Source organism: Stenella coeruleoalba (genome assembly GCF_951394435.1).
Source record: "Stenella coeruleoalba genome assembly, chromosome: 2".
Taxonomy (NCBI): Eukaryota; Metazoa; Chordata; class Mammalia; order Artiodactyla; family Delphinidae; genus Stenella; species Stenella coeruleoalba.
In genome coordinates, this window is record NC_137147.1 from 135998334 (window position 1) to 136014622 (window position 16289).

At 36.7% G+C, this 16289-nt stretch overlaps 1 protein-coding gene across 5 annotated transcripts in view; it reads left to right on the forward strand.

Moving 5' to 3' along the window:
- The window catches only part of MYO9A (myosin IXA), a 270235-nt gene that overhangs the window by 198867 nt on the left and 55079 nt on the right, over positions 1-16289 (forward strand). For all 5 annotated transcript variants that reach the window (XM_079912006.1, XM_079912009.1, XM_079912008.1 and 2 more), the window contains 5 exons: positions 4262-4374; positions 7946-8088; positions 10728-10951; positions 11446-11562; positions 13105-13293. In XM_079912006.1, coding sequence (XP_079768132.1) covers positions 4262-4374; positions 7946-8088; positions 10728-10951; positions 11446-11562; positions 13105-13293 — 786 coding nt within the window. The remainder of the gene's footprint in view (positions 1-4261; positions 4375-7945; positions 8089-10727; positions 10952-11445; positions 11563-13104; positions 13294-16289) is intronic.

The window sequence follows — 16289 nt, forward strand, 5'->3', positions numbered from 1 at the left end:
CCCTTCCTCTGGTACATAGCCCTCTGCCTTTTCATCTTGTCTATCTTTCTGTGAATGTGGTTTTTGTCCCACAGGCTGCAGGGTTGTAGTTCTTCTTGCTTCTGCTGTCTCCCCTCTGGTGGATGAGGCTATCTAAGAGGCTTGATGGGAGGGACTGGTGGTGGGTAGAGCTGACTGTTGCTCTGTTGGGCAGAGCTCAGTAAAACTTTAATCTGCTTGACTGTTGATGGGTGGGTCTGGGTTCCCTCCCTGTTGGTTGTTTGACCTGAGGCAACCCAACACTGGAGCCTACCTGGGCTCTTTGGTGGGGCTAATGACAGACTCTGGGAGGGCTCACTCCAAGGAGTACTTCCCAGAACTTCTGCTGTCAGTGTTCTTGTCCCCACCCCTGCCTCTGCAGGAGACCCTCCAACACTAGCAGGTAGGTCTGGTTCAGTCTTCCCTGGGCTCACTGCTCCTTCCCTTGGGTCCCGATGCGCACACTACTTTATGTGTGCCCTCCATGAGTGGAGTCTCTGTTTCCCCCAGTCCTGTCGAAGTCCTGTAGTCAATTCTCACTAGGCTTCAAAGTCTGATTCTCTAGGAATTCCTCCCGTTGCCGGGCCCCCAGGTTGGGAAGCCTGACATGGGGCTCAGAACCTTCACTACAGTGGGTGGACTTCTGTGTTATAAGTGTTCTCCAGTTTGTGAGTCACCCACCCAGCAGTTATGGGATTTGATTTTACTGTGATTGCCCCCCTCCTACCATCTCATTGTGGCTTCTCTTTTGTCTTTGGATGTGGAGTATCTTGTTTGGTGAGTTCCAGTGTCTTCCTGTCAATGACTGTCCAGCAGCTAGTTGTGATTCTGGTGTTCTCGCAAGAGGGAGTGAGAGCACGTCCTTCTACTCTGCCATCTTGGTTCCTTTCCTCATCCCATAGATTTTGGGTCGTTGTGTTTTCATTGTCATTTGTTTCTAGGTATTTTTTGATTTTCTCTTTGATTTATTCAGTGATCTCTTGGTTATTTAGTAGTGTATTGTTTAGCCTCCATGTGTTTGTATTTTTCACAGATTTTTTTCCTGTAATTGATATCTAGTCTCATAGTGTTGTGGTTGCAGAAGGTACTTGATATGATATCAATTTTCTCAAATTTACCAAGGCTTGATTTATGACCCAAGATATCATCTATCCTGGAGAATGTTCCATGAGCACTTGAGAAGCAAGTGTATTCTGTTGTTTTTGAATGGAATGTCCTATAAATTCCATTAAGTCCATCTTGTTTAATTTATCATTTAAAGTTTGTGTTTCCTTACTTAGTTTCATTTTGGATGATATGTCCTTTGGTGAAAGTGGGGTGTTAAAGTCCCCTACTATGTTTGTGTTACTGTCGATTTCCCCTTTTATGGCTGTTAGCATTTGCCTTATGTATTGAGGTGTTGCTATGGTGGGTGCAAAAATATTTACAATTGTTATATCTTCTTCTTCGATTGATCCCTTGATCATTATGTAGTGTCCTTCTTTGTCTCTTGTAAAAGTCTTTATTTTAAAGTCTATTTTGTCTGATATGAGTATTGCTACTCCAGCTTTCTTTTGATTTTCATTTGCATGGTATATCTTTTTCCATCCCCTCACTTTCAGTCTGTATGTGTCCCTAGGTCTGAAGTGGGTCTCTTGTAGACAGCATATATGTGGGTCTTGTTTTTGTATCCATTCAGCCAGTCTGTGTCTTTTGGTGGGAGCATTTAACCCATTTACGTTTAAGGTACTTATCGATATGTATGTTCCTATTACCATTTTCTTAATTGTTTTGGGTTTGTTATTGTAGGTCTGTTCCTTCTCTTTTGTTTCCTGCCTAGAAATTCCTTTAGTATTTGTTGTAAAGCTGGTTTGGTAGTGCTGAATTCTCTTAACTTTTGCTTGTCTGTAAAGGTTTTAATTTTTCCGTCGAATCTGAATGAGATCCTTGCTGGGTAGAGTAATCTTGGCTGTAGGTTTTTCCCTTTCCTCACTTTAAATATGTGTTATCACTTCCTTCTGGCTTGCAGAGTTTCTTTTGAAAGATCAGCTGTTAACCTTATGGGGTTTCTCTAGTATGTTATTTGTTGTTTTTCCCTTTCTGCTTTTAATATTTTTTCTTTGTATTTAATTTTTGATAGTTTTATTAATATGTGTCTTGGTGTGTTTCTCCTTGGATTTATCCTGTATGGGAGTCTCTGTGCTTCCTGAACTTGATTGACTATTTCCTTTCCCATATTAGGGAAGTTTTCAATGATAATGTCTTCAAATACTTTCTCAGTCCCTTTCTTTTTCTCTTCTTCTGGGACCCCTATAATTCAAACATTGGTGCATTTAATGTTGTCCCAGAGATCTCTAAGATTGTGCTCAATCCTTTTCATTCTTTTTTCTTTATTCTGCTCTGCAGTAGTGATTTCCACTATTTTATCTTCCAGTTCACTTATCCATTCTTCTGCCTCAGTTATTCTGCCATTGATTCCATCTCTAGAATTGTTCATTTCATTTATGGTGTTGTTCATCATTGTTTGTTTGCTCTTTAGTCCTTTTACGTTGTTGTTAAATGTTTCTTGTATTTTCTCCATTCTGTTTCCAAGATTTTGGATCATCTTTACTATCCTTACTCTGAATTCTTTTTCAGGTAGACTGCCTATTTCCTCTTCATTTGTTTGGTCTCGTGGGTTTTTACCTTGCTCCTTCATCTGCTGTGTGTTTCTCTGTCTTCTCATTTTGCTTAACTTACTGTGCTTGGGGTCTCGTTTTTGCTGGCTGCAGGTTCATAGTTCCTGTTGTTTTTGGTGTTTGTCCCCAGTGGCTAAGGTTGGTTCAGTGGGTTGTGTAGGCTTCCTGGTGGAGGGGACTGGTGCCTGTGTTCTCTTGGATGAGGCTGGATCTTGTCTTTCTGGTGTTCTGGAGTGTCTACGACGTTAGTATGATTTTAGGCAGCCTCTCTTCTAATGGGTGGAGTTGTGTTCCTGTCTTGCTCGTTGTTTGGCATAGGGTGTCCAGCACTGTAGCTTGCTGGTTGTTGAGTGTAGCTGGGTCTTAGCATTGTGATGGAGTCTCTGGGAGAGCTTTCGCCATTTGATATTACGTGGAGCTGGGAGGTCTCTGGTCGATCAATGTCCTGAACTTGGCTTTCCCACCTCAGAGGCACAGGCCTGACACCCGGCCGGAGCAGGAAGACCCTGTCAGCCACACGGCTGGTCTCCACTTCTGCTGGTATTGAGGTTCACACTTCTAGCCTTTTGTTGGAGTCACCCCACTGATGAAGACAGGACCCTCAACAGCCGGTTGTCGGCAGGTGGATTCTTAATCACTGCACCACCAGTGAAGTCCCTGTTTCATATTATTTTGTCTAAGTTTTTGTTTTCTTTTGTTTTTGTTTTTGGTTGTTTCAGGCAAGAGTATAGAACAGGTTCTTGTTACTCCATCTTGGCCAGAAGCAGAAGTCTGTTCTTTAAATTTAGCAGCTCAGAATATTTGCTATTTCTGTTGATAAGGTCATAGTCATGCAGACCAAAAGGTTAAAGAAAAGATTATGACTGTATAAAAATGAAATATTAGAAAAATTACTTGAATAGGTAACAAGAAATTCTGTCCTCCAAATGGTATTGTCTTTAAAGGGGCACATTGTAAACAAATGGAGCAAGAGTTATCAATTGAAATTCAGGTCCTTTTTATAGCTATGTAAGTTGTTCATAATTTAGACCATTAGTGAGTATAATGATATTTTATTCTTTGGTCTTTTAGTTTTTCTTATCTTCCTGTGTTCTAGATCTTTTAAATCCTTAACTGGATATAAGAATCTATAGTAGCAAGTTAGCCATAAAAATAATCATCATCTTTTTAGGGACAAATAAAAGAAGGTATGAAAAACTATGCTTAGTATTCTAGATTTATCAGGTCCTGGATTTTTTGTCTCTATCTTTAGATGGTTTTGATTTTTTTCTTACTTTTCCACTTGATGTTCTTTTTTTTCTTTCACCCTACTTGATATTCTTTGTTAAATTGTTGGAAAACATGAGCTTGTAGGTCCTGTTTAGCATTTTCATTGACCCAAGTTCTCTTTACTTCAGATTACTGTATGAAGTTAACGGAGTTTTTAGTAGGTTTTTTTATTTTAATGCATCTCGGAGTAATATGAATGTATTTTTGAATGTTTTTAATAGGTGTAATTCTCAAATAATTCTATAACCTGAGTTTTAATTACAGTGCTATGATATAATTACTTGGTTTTAAGGTCTTTACATATGTAATTATTACAGACATCACAGCGTTTTTCCTCAGTTGATGAAGAAGCAAAGCTTCATAAGACCATGTCTCAAGGAGAGATTACGAAGTTGGCAGTGAGACAGAAGGCTTCAGATTCAGATATAAGGTATAAAGCATACACTGACTGTTAATAGGGATAATATAATTTTATTTACTAATAGACCATAGTTAAATACTGAGCATCTTTTTAAAAGCATAATTGATAGAATAGCTATCAATTTTGAAAGTTTTGAAATTTATTTTTCAACAAATACTAAGTACCTACTGTGTGACAGTAGCATAAATAATTCAGATATATATAATGAGCTTTGTCTTTTTATATGTTTAGCACTGTGATTTGGGCAAAGTCTTTACATCATTATATGACTTAGGATTTTTGGTTGTAAAAGAAAAGAGATTAGACCAGATTAGACTGAAAATATTTTCCAGTTTTGGACTTGGATTCTGTTCTGAGTTAAGTGTTTTACAAATGGAACTGGAAAAGACTTTCAGGAAAAACTCTGTTCTCTTTAGGAGAGTATATGAAGTTTTTATTTACCAAGAATATGTCTTGGGCTTCCCTGGTGGAGCAGTGGTTGAGAGTCTGCCTGCTAATGCAGGGGACATGGGTTTCAGCCTTGGTCTGGGAAGATCCCACATGCCGTGGAGCAACTAGGCCCGTGAGCCACAACTACTGAGCCTGTGCGTCTGGAGCCTGTGCTCCGCAACAGGAGAGGCCATGACAGTGAGAGGCCCGCGCACCACGATGAAGAGTGGCCCCCGCTTGCCACAACTAGAGAAAGCCCTTGCACAGAAATGAAGACACAACACAGCCAAAAATAAAAATAAATTAATTAAAAGAAGGCTCAAAAAAAAAAAAATGTCTTTGTCCCTTACCGTGTTATATAAGGCAGTTGGGCCCTCACTGAACATTTGAATATCTCATTGAAATCTATCTGGTTCATAACCCTATTAAAGATCAGTTTCTCAATGACTGTAGAGGCATAATCCAAGGTAACCCAAATCTAGAGCAGATTATGCTGGAGATCAAATTTTGGGAAACAAAATGTAACATAGAAAAAACATACAGGTGGAGATAGCAGATTAACTATATAAATTTAATTTCCACATCCTCCTAAAATAACAAAACCTATACAGGACAAAAACAACAGGAGACAGCAATAATAAAACAGGAGACAGCAGTAATAAAACAGGAGACAGCAATAATAAAAACGTGGAATCCTAAAAGTAGATAGACAAATTTTAAATGTCTTTATAGATAGGAGAAAGTTGAATCCTAAACCAACTGGGTAAAACTGAGAAAGAAGCATCTGGCTGACTGGTCTTCCCCAATCCTAGCAGAAAACAGGAGATTTATTTTCTGGAAAGGATAAAACAGAAGATTTCTGCACTTGGAGGTAACCAGATACAGTTGAGGTGGGGTACATATTTGGAACAGGGAGATTTAATGAATGTTTACATACTGAATGTTAAGATCCCCCAGATTTTTTTCTGTATTCTGCTTCCACGTTTCACATACCCTCTAAGCAGATGATTCAAAGAGTCTTTGGGACTTCCATCCAACCCTCATGGAAAGACCTAAAGATATTTCTGTCAGGGGCTCTCCCTACAAATTGGACCAGCCAGATAACCCTACAAGGACAACCACAGTTTGGAAGCCCCACCAATGCACACTAGACCTTCCAAGAAGCTTGTTTATGCCCTACTTTTGATCACCACACATTTGAGGAGACATCAGAAGTGAAAGAATCTAAAACTAATTGATAAAATACAACTTGGAAGCAATAAACTATACAGGGGAAAGAAAACTTCAAGACAGACAAATACAACTATCAGTAGACCTTCTGCATAAATAAATATAACTACATTCATGAAACCAAACAGAATACTTTAAAGGGAAACATTCATAATAAAAAAGAGTATTTGAAAATTGAAACTGTGATAGCATAAAGAAGTCAGAAGAGTTAGAAAGAAAGTTGAGGACATCTGTCAGAAAGTTGAGCCAAAAGACAAATGGATAGAAGAGACAAGAAAAGATAGGAAAATTAGAGGAGCAGTTCAGGACATCCAGTGACCCACTGATAGGAGCTCTGGAAAGATAGGACAAAGTAAAAATAAAGTAATTCAAATAAATTTCATGGAACTGAAGGACTTGAGTTTCTATAGATTGAAAGGACCCCCTGAGGGCCCAACATAATGAATGAAAATAGACCCATACCAAGAGACAGGTCATCATAAAACAGTAGAGACAAAACACATCTCCATTATGATGGTGAAAGTAGCTTTTTAAGTGATGGTTGTACAGCAGTCACTGAGGGAACCGTGCCAGATTAGAGCAGGTTAGATGGCTCTGGGAAAGATTTCTTCAAGAACATGGAACTGATGGTGTACCTACTATGTCTCAACATGTTGAGAGGAGATACTCATAAATGAGGAGACACTTGGAGGTGAATTGGATGTAGGAAAGTGAGCAAATGTAAAACAAAACACTAACTCTAGAAAAATATTGGTTATGGAGGGTACTGTATGTCTCAGTTGTGAATATTATTTACAGAGTAAAAAAAATAGTGAATACTACTAAAAGAAAATACTGTATATTGATCTAACTAAAATTATGATATTCTGTTGCGGGGATGTCTGTGTTTGTGGAGGGTATAGAACTGGAGTGTTGGAATATGCTTAATTATTATTTGTGGTCATAAATATGATAGCAATATAAGTATGGTAAATATTAAAAGAATCAGTTAAATAAATTCAAAAGGGTTGCTCTAGGGAGCAGAAAAGGAATGAGAATGGCAGGAGAATGCTATCATTTGTAATAAGTCTTGTAGAACAATTTCCCTTTATACTATATGGATGTATAGGATTAGTAATAAGCTATTAGAAAAAGAAGGAAGCATGGATAAAAGAACATGGGCTTCAAAAGCAGACAGACCTGATTTTAACTTCCATCTCCATCAGCCCTCTGAGCCTCAGGTTGCTCATGTGTAAAGTTAGGATAAAAATACCTATTTATCATGGTAGTTGTGAAAAGAAGGCATCATAAGTAAGGCATAGTGCCTGGCTCCTAGTTGATGCTCAAAAATAAAGGAACCAACAAATTAATGTACAAGTAAGCCTCCTAGTACAAGGTTAGGATACATACTATATGGTCAGTAAATGTGAACTGTTATTATCTCAGGATGTTTCCTTGATTTATATGATGGGAGACAGTATAGAAGCACTAATGAGGCAATATAGAGCATAGTAGGTGTGATTCTCAACTTTGTTACTCACTGGCTGTATAACCTTGGGAAAGTTACCTAATGTTTAAGCTACCAGTTTTTCACCTGAAAAACGGTTATGGTTTGAATATCAACTTGTTGTTATAGTTAATTAAGGTAATTCTATATAAGCACTTGTACCTGGAGCATGATAACAACTCAAATAAATGGTGGGTTTTTTTAACATTCCTGAGTCTCATTATTTCTGTATTCAAGATGAGGAAGCTATCATTTACCTTCCAGATGAAGTTTAAATGTACACTTGAAGATTAAATATGACTAAACTTAACTATGAAGGTTAAATGAATTAATTCACATGAAAGGTGTTTATATAACTTAAAGTGACGTACAGATATTGTCAATAGGACATGCTAATTTCCATTGTTACTTTTTTGTTGTTGTTGTTGTTAACAGACCTCAGAGAGCTAAGATGAGATTCTGGGCCAAAGGGAAACAAGGGGAGAAGAAGACTACCAGAGTGAAACCTGCCACCCATTCGGAGGTTTCGGCACTCTTTGCTGGCTCAGATGTGATTCCAGCTCATCAGTTTCCAGATGGTAAAAATGGACAAAGGGTGGAGATTGTCTTCATAATTTCTGTTTACTCTTTCTGAAAGTTTACTATCCCTCTAGTATTTGTAATGGTAATCCTGTTGGTGAGATATTCTAATGAGATAGGACCAAGATTGTTAAGTCCCTCCTTAACTAACAGATAATTATAAAATTAAATTTTACCTATAATAGAAGTTTCAGGGAAATGTGGTACAAAACAGTGAAGTAACAACAACTTAAAGAATGACTGTGAATCTTTGATTAGCCTCAGTTTTCTAAAGTGTAAAAATCTAACCATCATTCATTCACTTAACAAATGTATATTCCTAGTAAAAATTAATGACAGCAGCTAATTTTTGTGTGCTTACTACATACAAGGCACTGTACTAAGCATATTGTATGTATTAACTCGATTGATCCTCACAACAATTTTTTAAGGTTGGTATGATTATTATTCCCAGTTTATAGATAAGAAAGCTGAGGCACAGAGAGTTATTTGCTTATACACGTATAGCAATTGGCAGAGCTGAGAGTTGAATTCAGGCAGTCTAGCTCCAGAGTCCGTATTCATAACCATTGTGCTGAAGTACCTATTATATGTTCCTGGGACTTTATAGTGGTAGCTGTTATTTTAACTTTTGGGGCATCAATCATAGCACATTAGAAAATACCCAACAGTTAGTTCATCTGTTGAGATATGGCCTTTCTAAATGCTAGAATTATTAACTCTCCAAGGATTCCAGTAGTCCCAGTATTAGAAGATTAGCCCATTCTTCCCAAGCCCTTTGCTCAAGTATGTATGAACGTTTTTAATTACCATGTAAAGATGCCAGCTGTCTTAAACAGGGATATACATCAGAGGTGGATGTGTAGTAATGAGTGGGTAAAATACCGGTGGGTGGATGAAATATCAGTATTGAATAAAATAGAGAGGCCCTAGGAAGAAAGTTATTATCTCTAAAAAGAGATAGAACAGGCCCAGTTAAAGTAAGTAAACAAAACTTCTCACATCTAGAATGAGATAAAAATAAAAGGACAAAGGATAAGATAAAGGGAGGAAAGATCAAGTTTCACATGGGAATGGATCAGCCAGAGCAGAGGCATCTGTGTGTCAAAGGAAAAACTGGTAGAAATTTAATTAGAACCCTGTTTTCTGTCTTGTGGCTTTGCTCCTATCACTTTGCAAACTGATATGAATAAAACCAGTAGTAAATTAAGTGAATACTACAGGTTCAGTTTGGAAAATTTGGAATTCCTAAGAGGATCAATTCATTTTATCTTATCTGGTTTACAGTAGTCATTCTGAATTTTTCATATTTCACAGTTATATTCTCCACTGCTGATTTCCAAGAAGGAATTAGGAAGCTCTTTGGTTGAAGTATATGTTATTAGCAGACTTCATTGTGTGTTTGCTTAATAAGGATACATGTATAAAAATTGATTGTAGCCTTTTTATTTATCTTTGGGTAGAAATTTATTAAGGTAGCCCTTGTTTTTAATGCTGAAATTGGATTATAGACAGTTTCTTTAGTAACTATTATTTCTTTTAGTATAAAGAACGATATTGACTTTGCTAAATGAAATAATTAGATACTTGTATATCTAGGTTATATAATGGAATTAATATTAGTTGACACCAATTTGAATATACTTATATCCTATATCTTGATAATTTTTATTCTGGTGCCATATCTCAAGTTTGTTTCACTTCCTGCCTAAGGTGGCATTTAGCAAGTAGGAGGCTATTTTTTTTCCTTTATTGTCAGAATTAGCTTTTAGATGGAATGAGGATATACCATTGGACAGAAGGTAAGGTAAATATATGTGGGGAAAACATGTGAAATGGGGCCAACTTTCTCATCAAGCCCCAGGTAGGCGTTGGCAAATCCAGTGTAGTTCTAGATTATAATGGACTACATGGAACCCAATTTCTCTGGTGTAAACAATTGCAGAGAAGATTTGTTGTGTTTTACAATATTATATACAGAGCTAGTTAATTCCAGGAATTATCTGAGAAATTCATACAGTTATTTGGGAAATATATGTGAAAATCCTAAATAGCAAACAGACACAGGCAGAAGTGAACCAGTTGAGTTACCTGGTTCCCTAAATAGAGGTTGCCAGCCTAACACCAGATATTGTCACTGGAGCATTTATGGCTTTAGACCCTAGTAAACAAATAATAATAATTATCAAACTTCACTGGCTTATTGGATTTGTATATAACTGGATGTTCTTTCAAACAGATATAGTAAAGCTATGACTGGGTTAATAGTCAGCATTTAACATGCTAGTGTGATTGTGTACTCTTCTTTCTTTTCTTTGGGACTGAGGTCTTTGGGATCCAGGCTTCAGTTCTACAAGACACTTCCATCCAGATTTTCAGTATCAGACCTCATCTCTTTGGGAGACACAATAGAATTTCCCATTGAAAAGTGATAATTCTTAAATACATTTTCTGTACAAATGTACAATCTGGATTTACTGCCTAACTGCCTGAACTTAAACATTAATGTTACTTTACTTTTCGGATATTTACATGTTTCCTTCAGTGACTTACTAAAGGAACTTAAAAAGAAGGATGTGGAGATTTCAGTATTTTTACTAAAAGAAATTTTTTTTGGACACTCTATCTTGATTTATAGAATTATCTCAGAATCAGCCAACACCTCCATTGAGTCCAGAATTGCCTGGGAGTTGCCGGAAGGAGTTCAAAGAGAACAAAGAGCCTTCTCCAAAGGCAAGGCGCAAGAGAAATGTGAAGATCAGCAGCGTGGCTTTGGAGTCTATGCATTGGCAAAATGACTCTGTCCAGATCATAGCAAGTGCCAGTGATTTAAAAAGCATGGATGAATTTCTTCTGAAAAAGGTACCCTGTGCCTGCTCAGTGAGGCCCCTGAGCAGCTTTGACTGTGGAATGCTTGTATATCAGGATATGCCCCCTAAAGGATATATGCTTCAGTAAGTTAGAGCATCTGTTTCTTTACCAGAAAGGTACAAATAATAGGATTCATATGAGTTAGACTGCGTAGACAGGATTTAAAGTTTTAGGCTTTACTGTTGACTTCAGTTTTACCGTAACTGTCATGTTGCATTCTGTATGGGAAGGTGAGGCTTGTCATTGCACACTTTGAGTTGTCTTTTTGGTAGCAGAACTGTGGAATCATACAATGTTAGAAGGGACTTTAGAAATCATCTAGTAGTAATAAAACTTTGGCTACCTGGTCATACTTTTTTCTGGGTCCCATGATAGTTTGCCCTTTCAGGACGGTCATTGTTGAAGAAACAGTATGTGTCCAGAGTGGCATTCACTTCTTTTCAATTTAGTTGATTGTGTACAAAATCTCTTTCTGTGGTCCCCAGATGAATGACCTAGATAATGAAGACAGCAAGAAAGACACACTAGTGGATGTTGTATTTAAAAAAGCTCTGAAAGAATTTCGGCAGAATATCTTCAGCTTTTATTCATCTGCATTGGCGGTAAGTTAAACTGTGTCAGGAGATATTCAGAAGTTCAACATATGAAAAATTTGACAATGCCATAAAAAATAATACAGGGGCCATGTTCAACTAGAGATTTCTCCAGTGTCTTCTTTTTGTTTTAGGGATAGATAGGGAAAAGCATTCTGACTGACCTCAGATTAATAGCATTCTCAAATTTCCTTGAGCTGTTTTTTTTTTCCCCCCTGTTATAGGTATATTTTCATCTTAAGGTATTGAATTCAGATATTCTAGGTATGATTCTTTTTCACCCAGTGGCTCTTTACTATTTTGACTTCTCATGATCCTTTTAGCTCTGGCTCCAGCTTCTAATTCTCATTTGTGTTGGAATTATACTTTTTTATTCATTAGAATTAGAGCAGTTTATGTTCACCAATTTCTATATATGAGTTTGTATCACTTTCAGATTTACCTATACTTTCATATGATGTTGGTCATGGTTTAGAAAATTTATTATTGGTGCTAAAGTATATAATAATTAATGCTTTTGATCTATAGAATCTTTATTAATATCTCTGAATTGTCATATTTATTCTATAAAAAATAATTTGTATTTAATTGGTTTTTCTTTGTTCAACCTGTAATTTAATGTGTAAAGAGAAATCAGGAGAACTTTCCTATGTATATTCTACTCAGTATAAGATTTTTTTGCCTTTTAAAAGTAGGAACCATGCAGTCTTAGACAGCAATAATTTCAAGACCATAATAAAGTAGTAATCAGGCTACGGCAAATGACTAGGTTTGGGTAGAGACAATGTTGGCCATATTTTTCTAATCCTGCTAACTGCTTGTCATGCTTCATACCTTTATTTTCTAGGTTAGGGACCAATATACTTTGTATCACATAGGAAGAGCCAACGTTATGAAATAGAGCTTAATAGTGGTTTTCTAACCCTGGATCAAAGAGGTTCAACTTATAATTCTGAGGAGGTGAAAGAGAAATACATTTTAAATGTATATAATACGTTTGGGTCACTTAAATCCTGTTTTTTTCTTTCTCATGAAGACTCCACACCTCATTTAAATAAGTTAAAAGGAATTCCATGTAGATTCCTTTGCAAGAAATATGGTGTTATTCTAAGCATGTCATTCTTCTTTGGAAAAATGAATCAAAGTAAAGGTTGCCTAATGTTTCACTAGGCAAGAATTCAAGTATTCACTTTTTCAGTTTTAGAGTGGAACTATCTAAACAAGGTTCATTTCTGGGGATAGGTAATTAAGAGGGAGGCAAATAATCTTTATAGCTAAATATAGTTTAAAATTCCCAGGGCTTTCTCCAATTATTACATTGTTTAAACTGTTAGGTATTTTACTAAAATTTAGCAGGTTTTATTCTGCAGACATGCCATAGTAGAGTGGGAATTTACAAATACCACATGACCTCATGGACATGCCCATTAGAAAGTATATCAGGATCCTAATTTTTATTCAAAATAATTACCCAATAAAAATTGAATCAGTCTTCTATATATAAAGAATTTCTTCATAAAACCTTACATTTCTTCTCTTATTGCTTATTAGATAGATGATGGGAAAAGCATACGGTATAAAGACCTCTACGCACTATTTGAACAGATTTTGGAAAAGACCATGAGGCTTGAGCAGCGTGATTGGAGTGAATCTCCAGTCAGAGTTTGGGTCAACACTTTTAAAGTGTTTTTAGATGAATATATGAATGAATTCAAGACTCTGGAATATATACCCACAAAGGTAAATATATTTTGATTTCTAAAAGGCTTCAGTTATGAATTCTTCTTAAGAGTCTGGGACATCTGGTATTTGAGAAAAACATTACAGTGAACATGTCAACTACTTTAGCACTACTTTAGATCCAGCAAACTCCATTCTGTCCTAAAAGTTCATCAGACTGTATTATCAAAGCCTTCTGCCATTAATATATTCTTCACTGAGTTAAAATGTAATGTTGTGCCATTAAGATTATACCCTCAGCTTTGATAGAGGTCAGTACATAAATTTCCTTTCGAAAAACAGTGGTTAAAGATGTGATTAGTTGTATCATCTAGTGGCCTTTATGTAAGGACCCACGAATTATATTTCTCCTTGAATTAGGTTTTAGGAAAATGTATGTTTCTGAATATCTATATAATAGTAATAATAAACTTTATTTATTGAGTACCAGGAATTATACTAGGTGTTTGATATTTTATTTACTTCTTGCTTCAGCCCTATTAAATAATTATTATGAAATTCTTATTACAGAAGAGATAGTAGGCTTAGAGAAGGTTGTCAGTGTGTTTCCTTTCAGTACCCCAACTGAAATAATTAGGTATCTGATTATTGGGTAGCAGGAATACTGTTAATCCTTTTTATTGTCTCCCATTTTATTTTCAGTTATTCTGATTTATGTATATTTAGATTTATAAAACATTTGAAATCATTTTGAAGTAATCAGATATAAATAAATCTTTGAAAATTCTTCTGTTCTACATCTAAGTTGGGGTCTTATGTTATGCAGAAGAAGATTCTTATTAGGCTTATTCTGCCTTTGTTCGTAATTTTAAAAGGTTAGATTGAGATTGTTCTCTACTATGGCTAACAAGAAACGTCATATGTAAAAGAACTTTTCCATGTCCCAGATGATACCTTTTAAAAAAAAAAATTTCTTTTTATTTATTTTTGGCTGCATTGGGTCTTCGTTGCTGCGCGTGGGCTTTTCTCTAGTTGCGGCGAGCCGGGGCTACTCTTTGTTGTGGTGCATGGGCTTCTCATTGCGCTGGCTTCTCTTCTTGCGGAGCACGGGCCCTAGGCGCGCGGGCTTCAGTAGTTGTGGCTTGCAGGCTCTAGAGCGCAGGCTCAGAAGTTGTGGCGCACGGGCTTAGTTGCTCCGCGGCATATGTGGATCTTCCCAGAGCAGGGCTCAAACCCATGTCCCCTGTGTTGGCAGGCGGATTCTTAACCACGGCGCCACCAAGAAAGTCCTCCAGATGATACCTTTTGTTTTTTAATTTAATTTATTTTTTTATACAGCAGGTTCTTATTAGTTACCCATTTTATACATATTAGTGTATATATGTCAATCCCAATCTCCCAGTTCATCCCACCACCAGCCCCGCCGCCACTTTCCTCCCTTGGTGTCCATACGTTTGTTCTCTACATCTGTGTCTCAATTTCTGCCCTGCAAATGCCTCATCTGTACCATTTTTCTAGGTTCCACATATATGCATTAATATACAATATTTGTTTTTCTGACTTACTTCACTCTGTATGACAGTCTCTAGATCCATCCACGTCTCTACAAATGACACAATTTCGTTCCTTTTTATGGCTGAGTAATATTCCATTGTATATATGTACCACATCTTCTTTATCCATTCGTCTGTCGATGGACACTTAGGTTGCTTCCATGACCTGGCTATTGTAAATAGTGCTGCAATGAACATTGGGGTGCATGTGTCTTTTTGAATTATGGTTTTCTCTGGGTATATGCCCAGTAGTGGGATTGCTGGATCATATGGTAATTCTATTTTTAGCTTTTTAAGGAACCTCCATACTTTTCTCCATCAATTTACATTCCCACCAACAGTGTAAGAGGGTTCTCTTTTCTTCACACCCTCTCCAGCATTTGTTGTTTGTAGATTTTCTGAAGATGCCCATTCTAACTGGTGTGAGGTGATACCTCATTACAGTTTTGATTTGCATTTCTCTAATAATTAGTGATGTTGAGCAGCTTTTCATGTGCTTCGTGGCTATCTGTATGTCTTCTTTGGAGAAATGTCTATTTAGGTCTTCTGCCCATTTTTGGATTGGGTTGTTTGTTTCTTTAATATTGAGCTGCATGAGCTGTTTATATATTTTAGAGATTAATCCTTTGTCCGTTGATTCATTTCCAAATATTTTCTCCCATTCGGAGGGTTCTCTTTTCGTCTTGTTTATGGTTTCCTTTGCTGTGCAAAAGCTTTGAAGTTTCATTAGGTCCCATTTGTTTATTTTTGTTTTTATTTCCATTACTCTAGGAGGTGGATCAAAAAAGATCTTGCTGTGATTTATGTCAAAGAGTGTTTTTCCTATGTTTTCCTCTAAGAGTTTTATAGTGTCCTGTCTTACATTTAGGTCTCTAATCCATTTTAGGTTTATTTTTGTGGATGGTGTTAGGGAGTATTCTACTTTCATTCTTTTACATGTAGCTGTCCAGTTTTCCCAGCACCACTTATTGAAGAGACTGTCTTTTCTCCATTATATATCCTTGCCTCCTTTGTCATAGATTAGTTGACCATAGGTGCGTGGGTTTATCTCTGGGCTTTCTATCTTGTTCCATTGATCTATGTTTCTGTGTTTGTGCCAGTGCCATATTGTCTTCATTACTATAGCTTTGTAGTATAGTCTGAAGTCAAGGAGTCTGATTCCTCCAGCTCCATTTTTTTCCCTCAAGTTTGCTTTGGCTATTTGGGGTCTGTTGTGTCTCCATACACATTTTAAGATTTTTTTATTCTAGTTCTGTAAAAAAATGCCATTGGTAGTTTGAAATGGATTGCATTGAGTCTGTAGATTGCTTTGGGTCGCATAATCATTTTCACAATACTGATTCTTGCAATCCACGATCATGGTATATCTCTCATTCTATTTGTGTCATCTTTGATTACTTATATCAATGTCTTACAGTTTTCTGAATACAGGTGTTTTACCTCCTTAGGTAGGTTTATTCCTAGGTATTTTTTATTGTTGTTATTGTTGAAGTGGTGAATGGG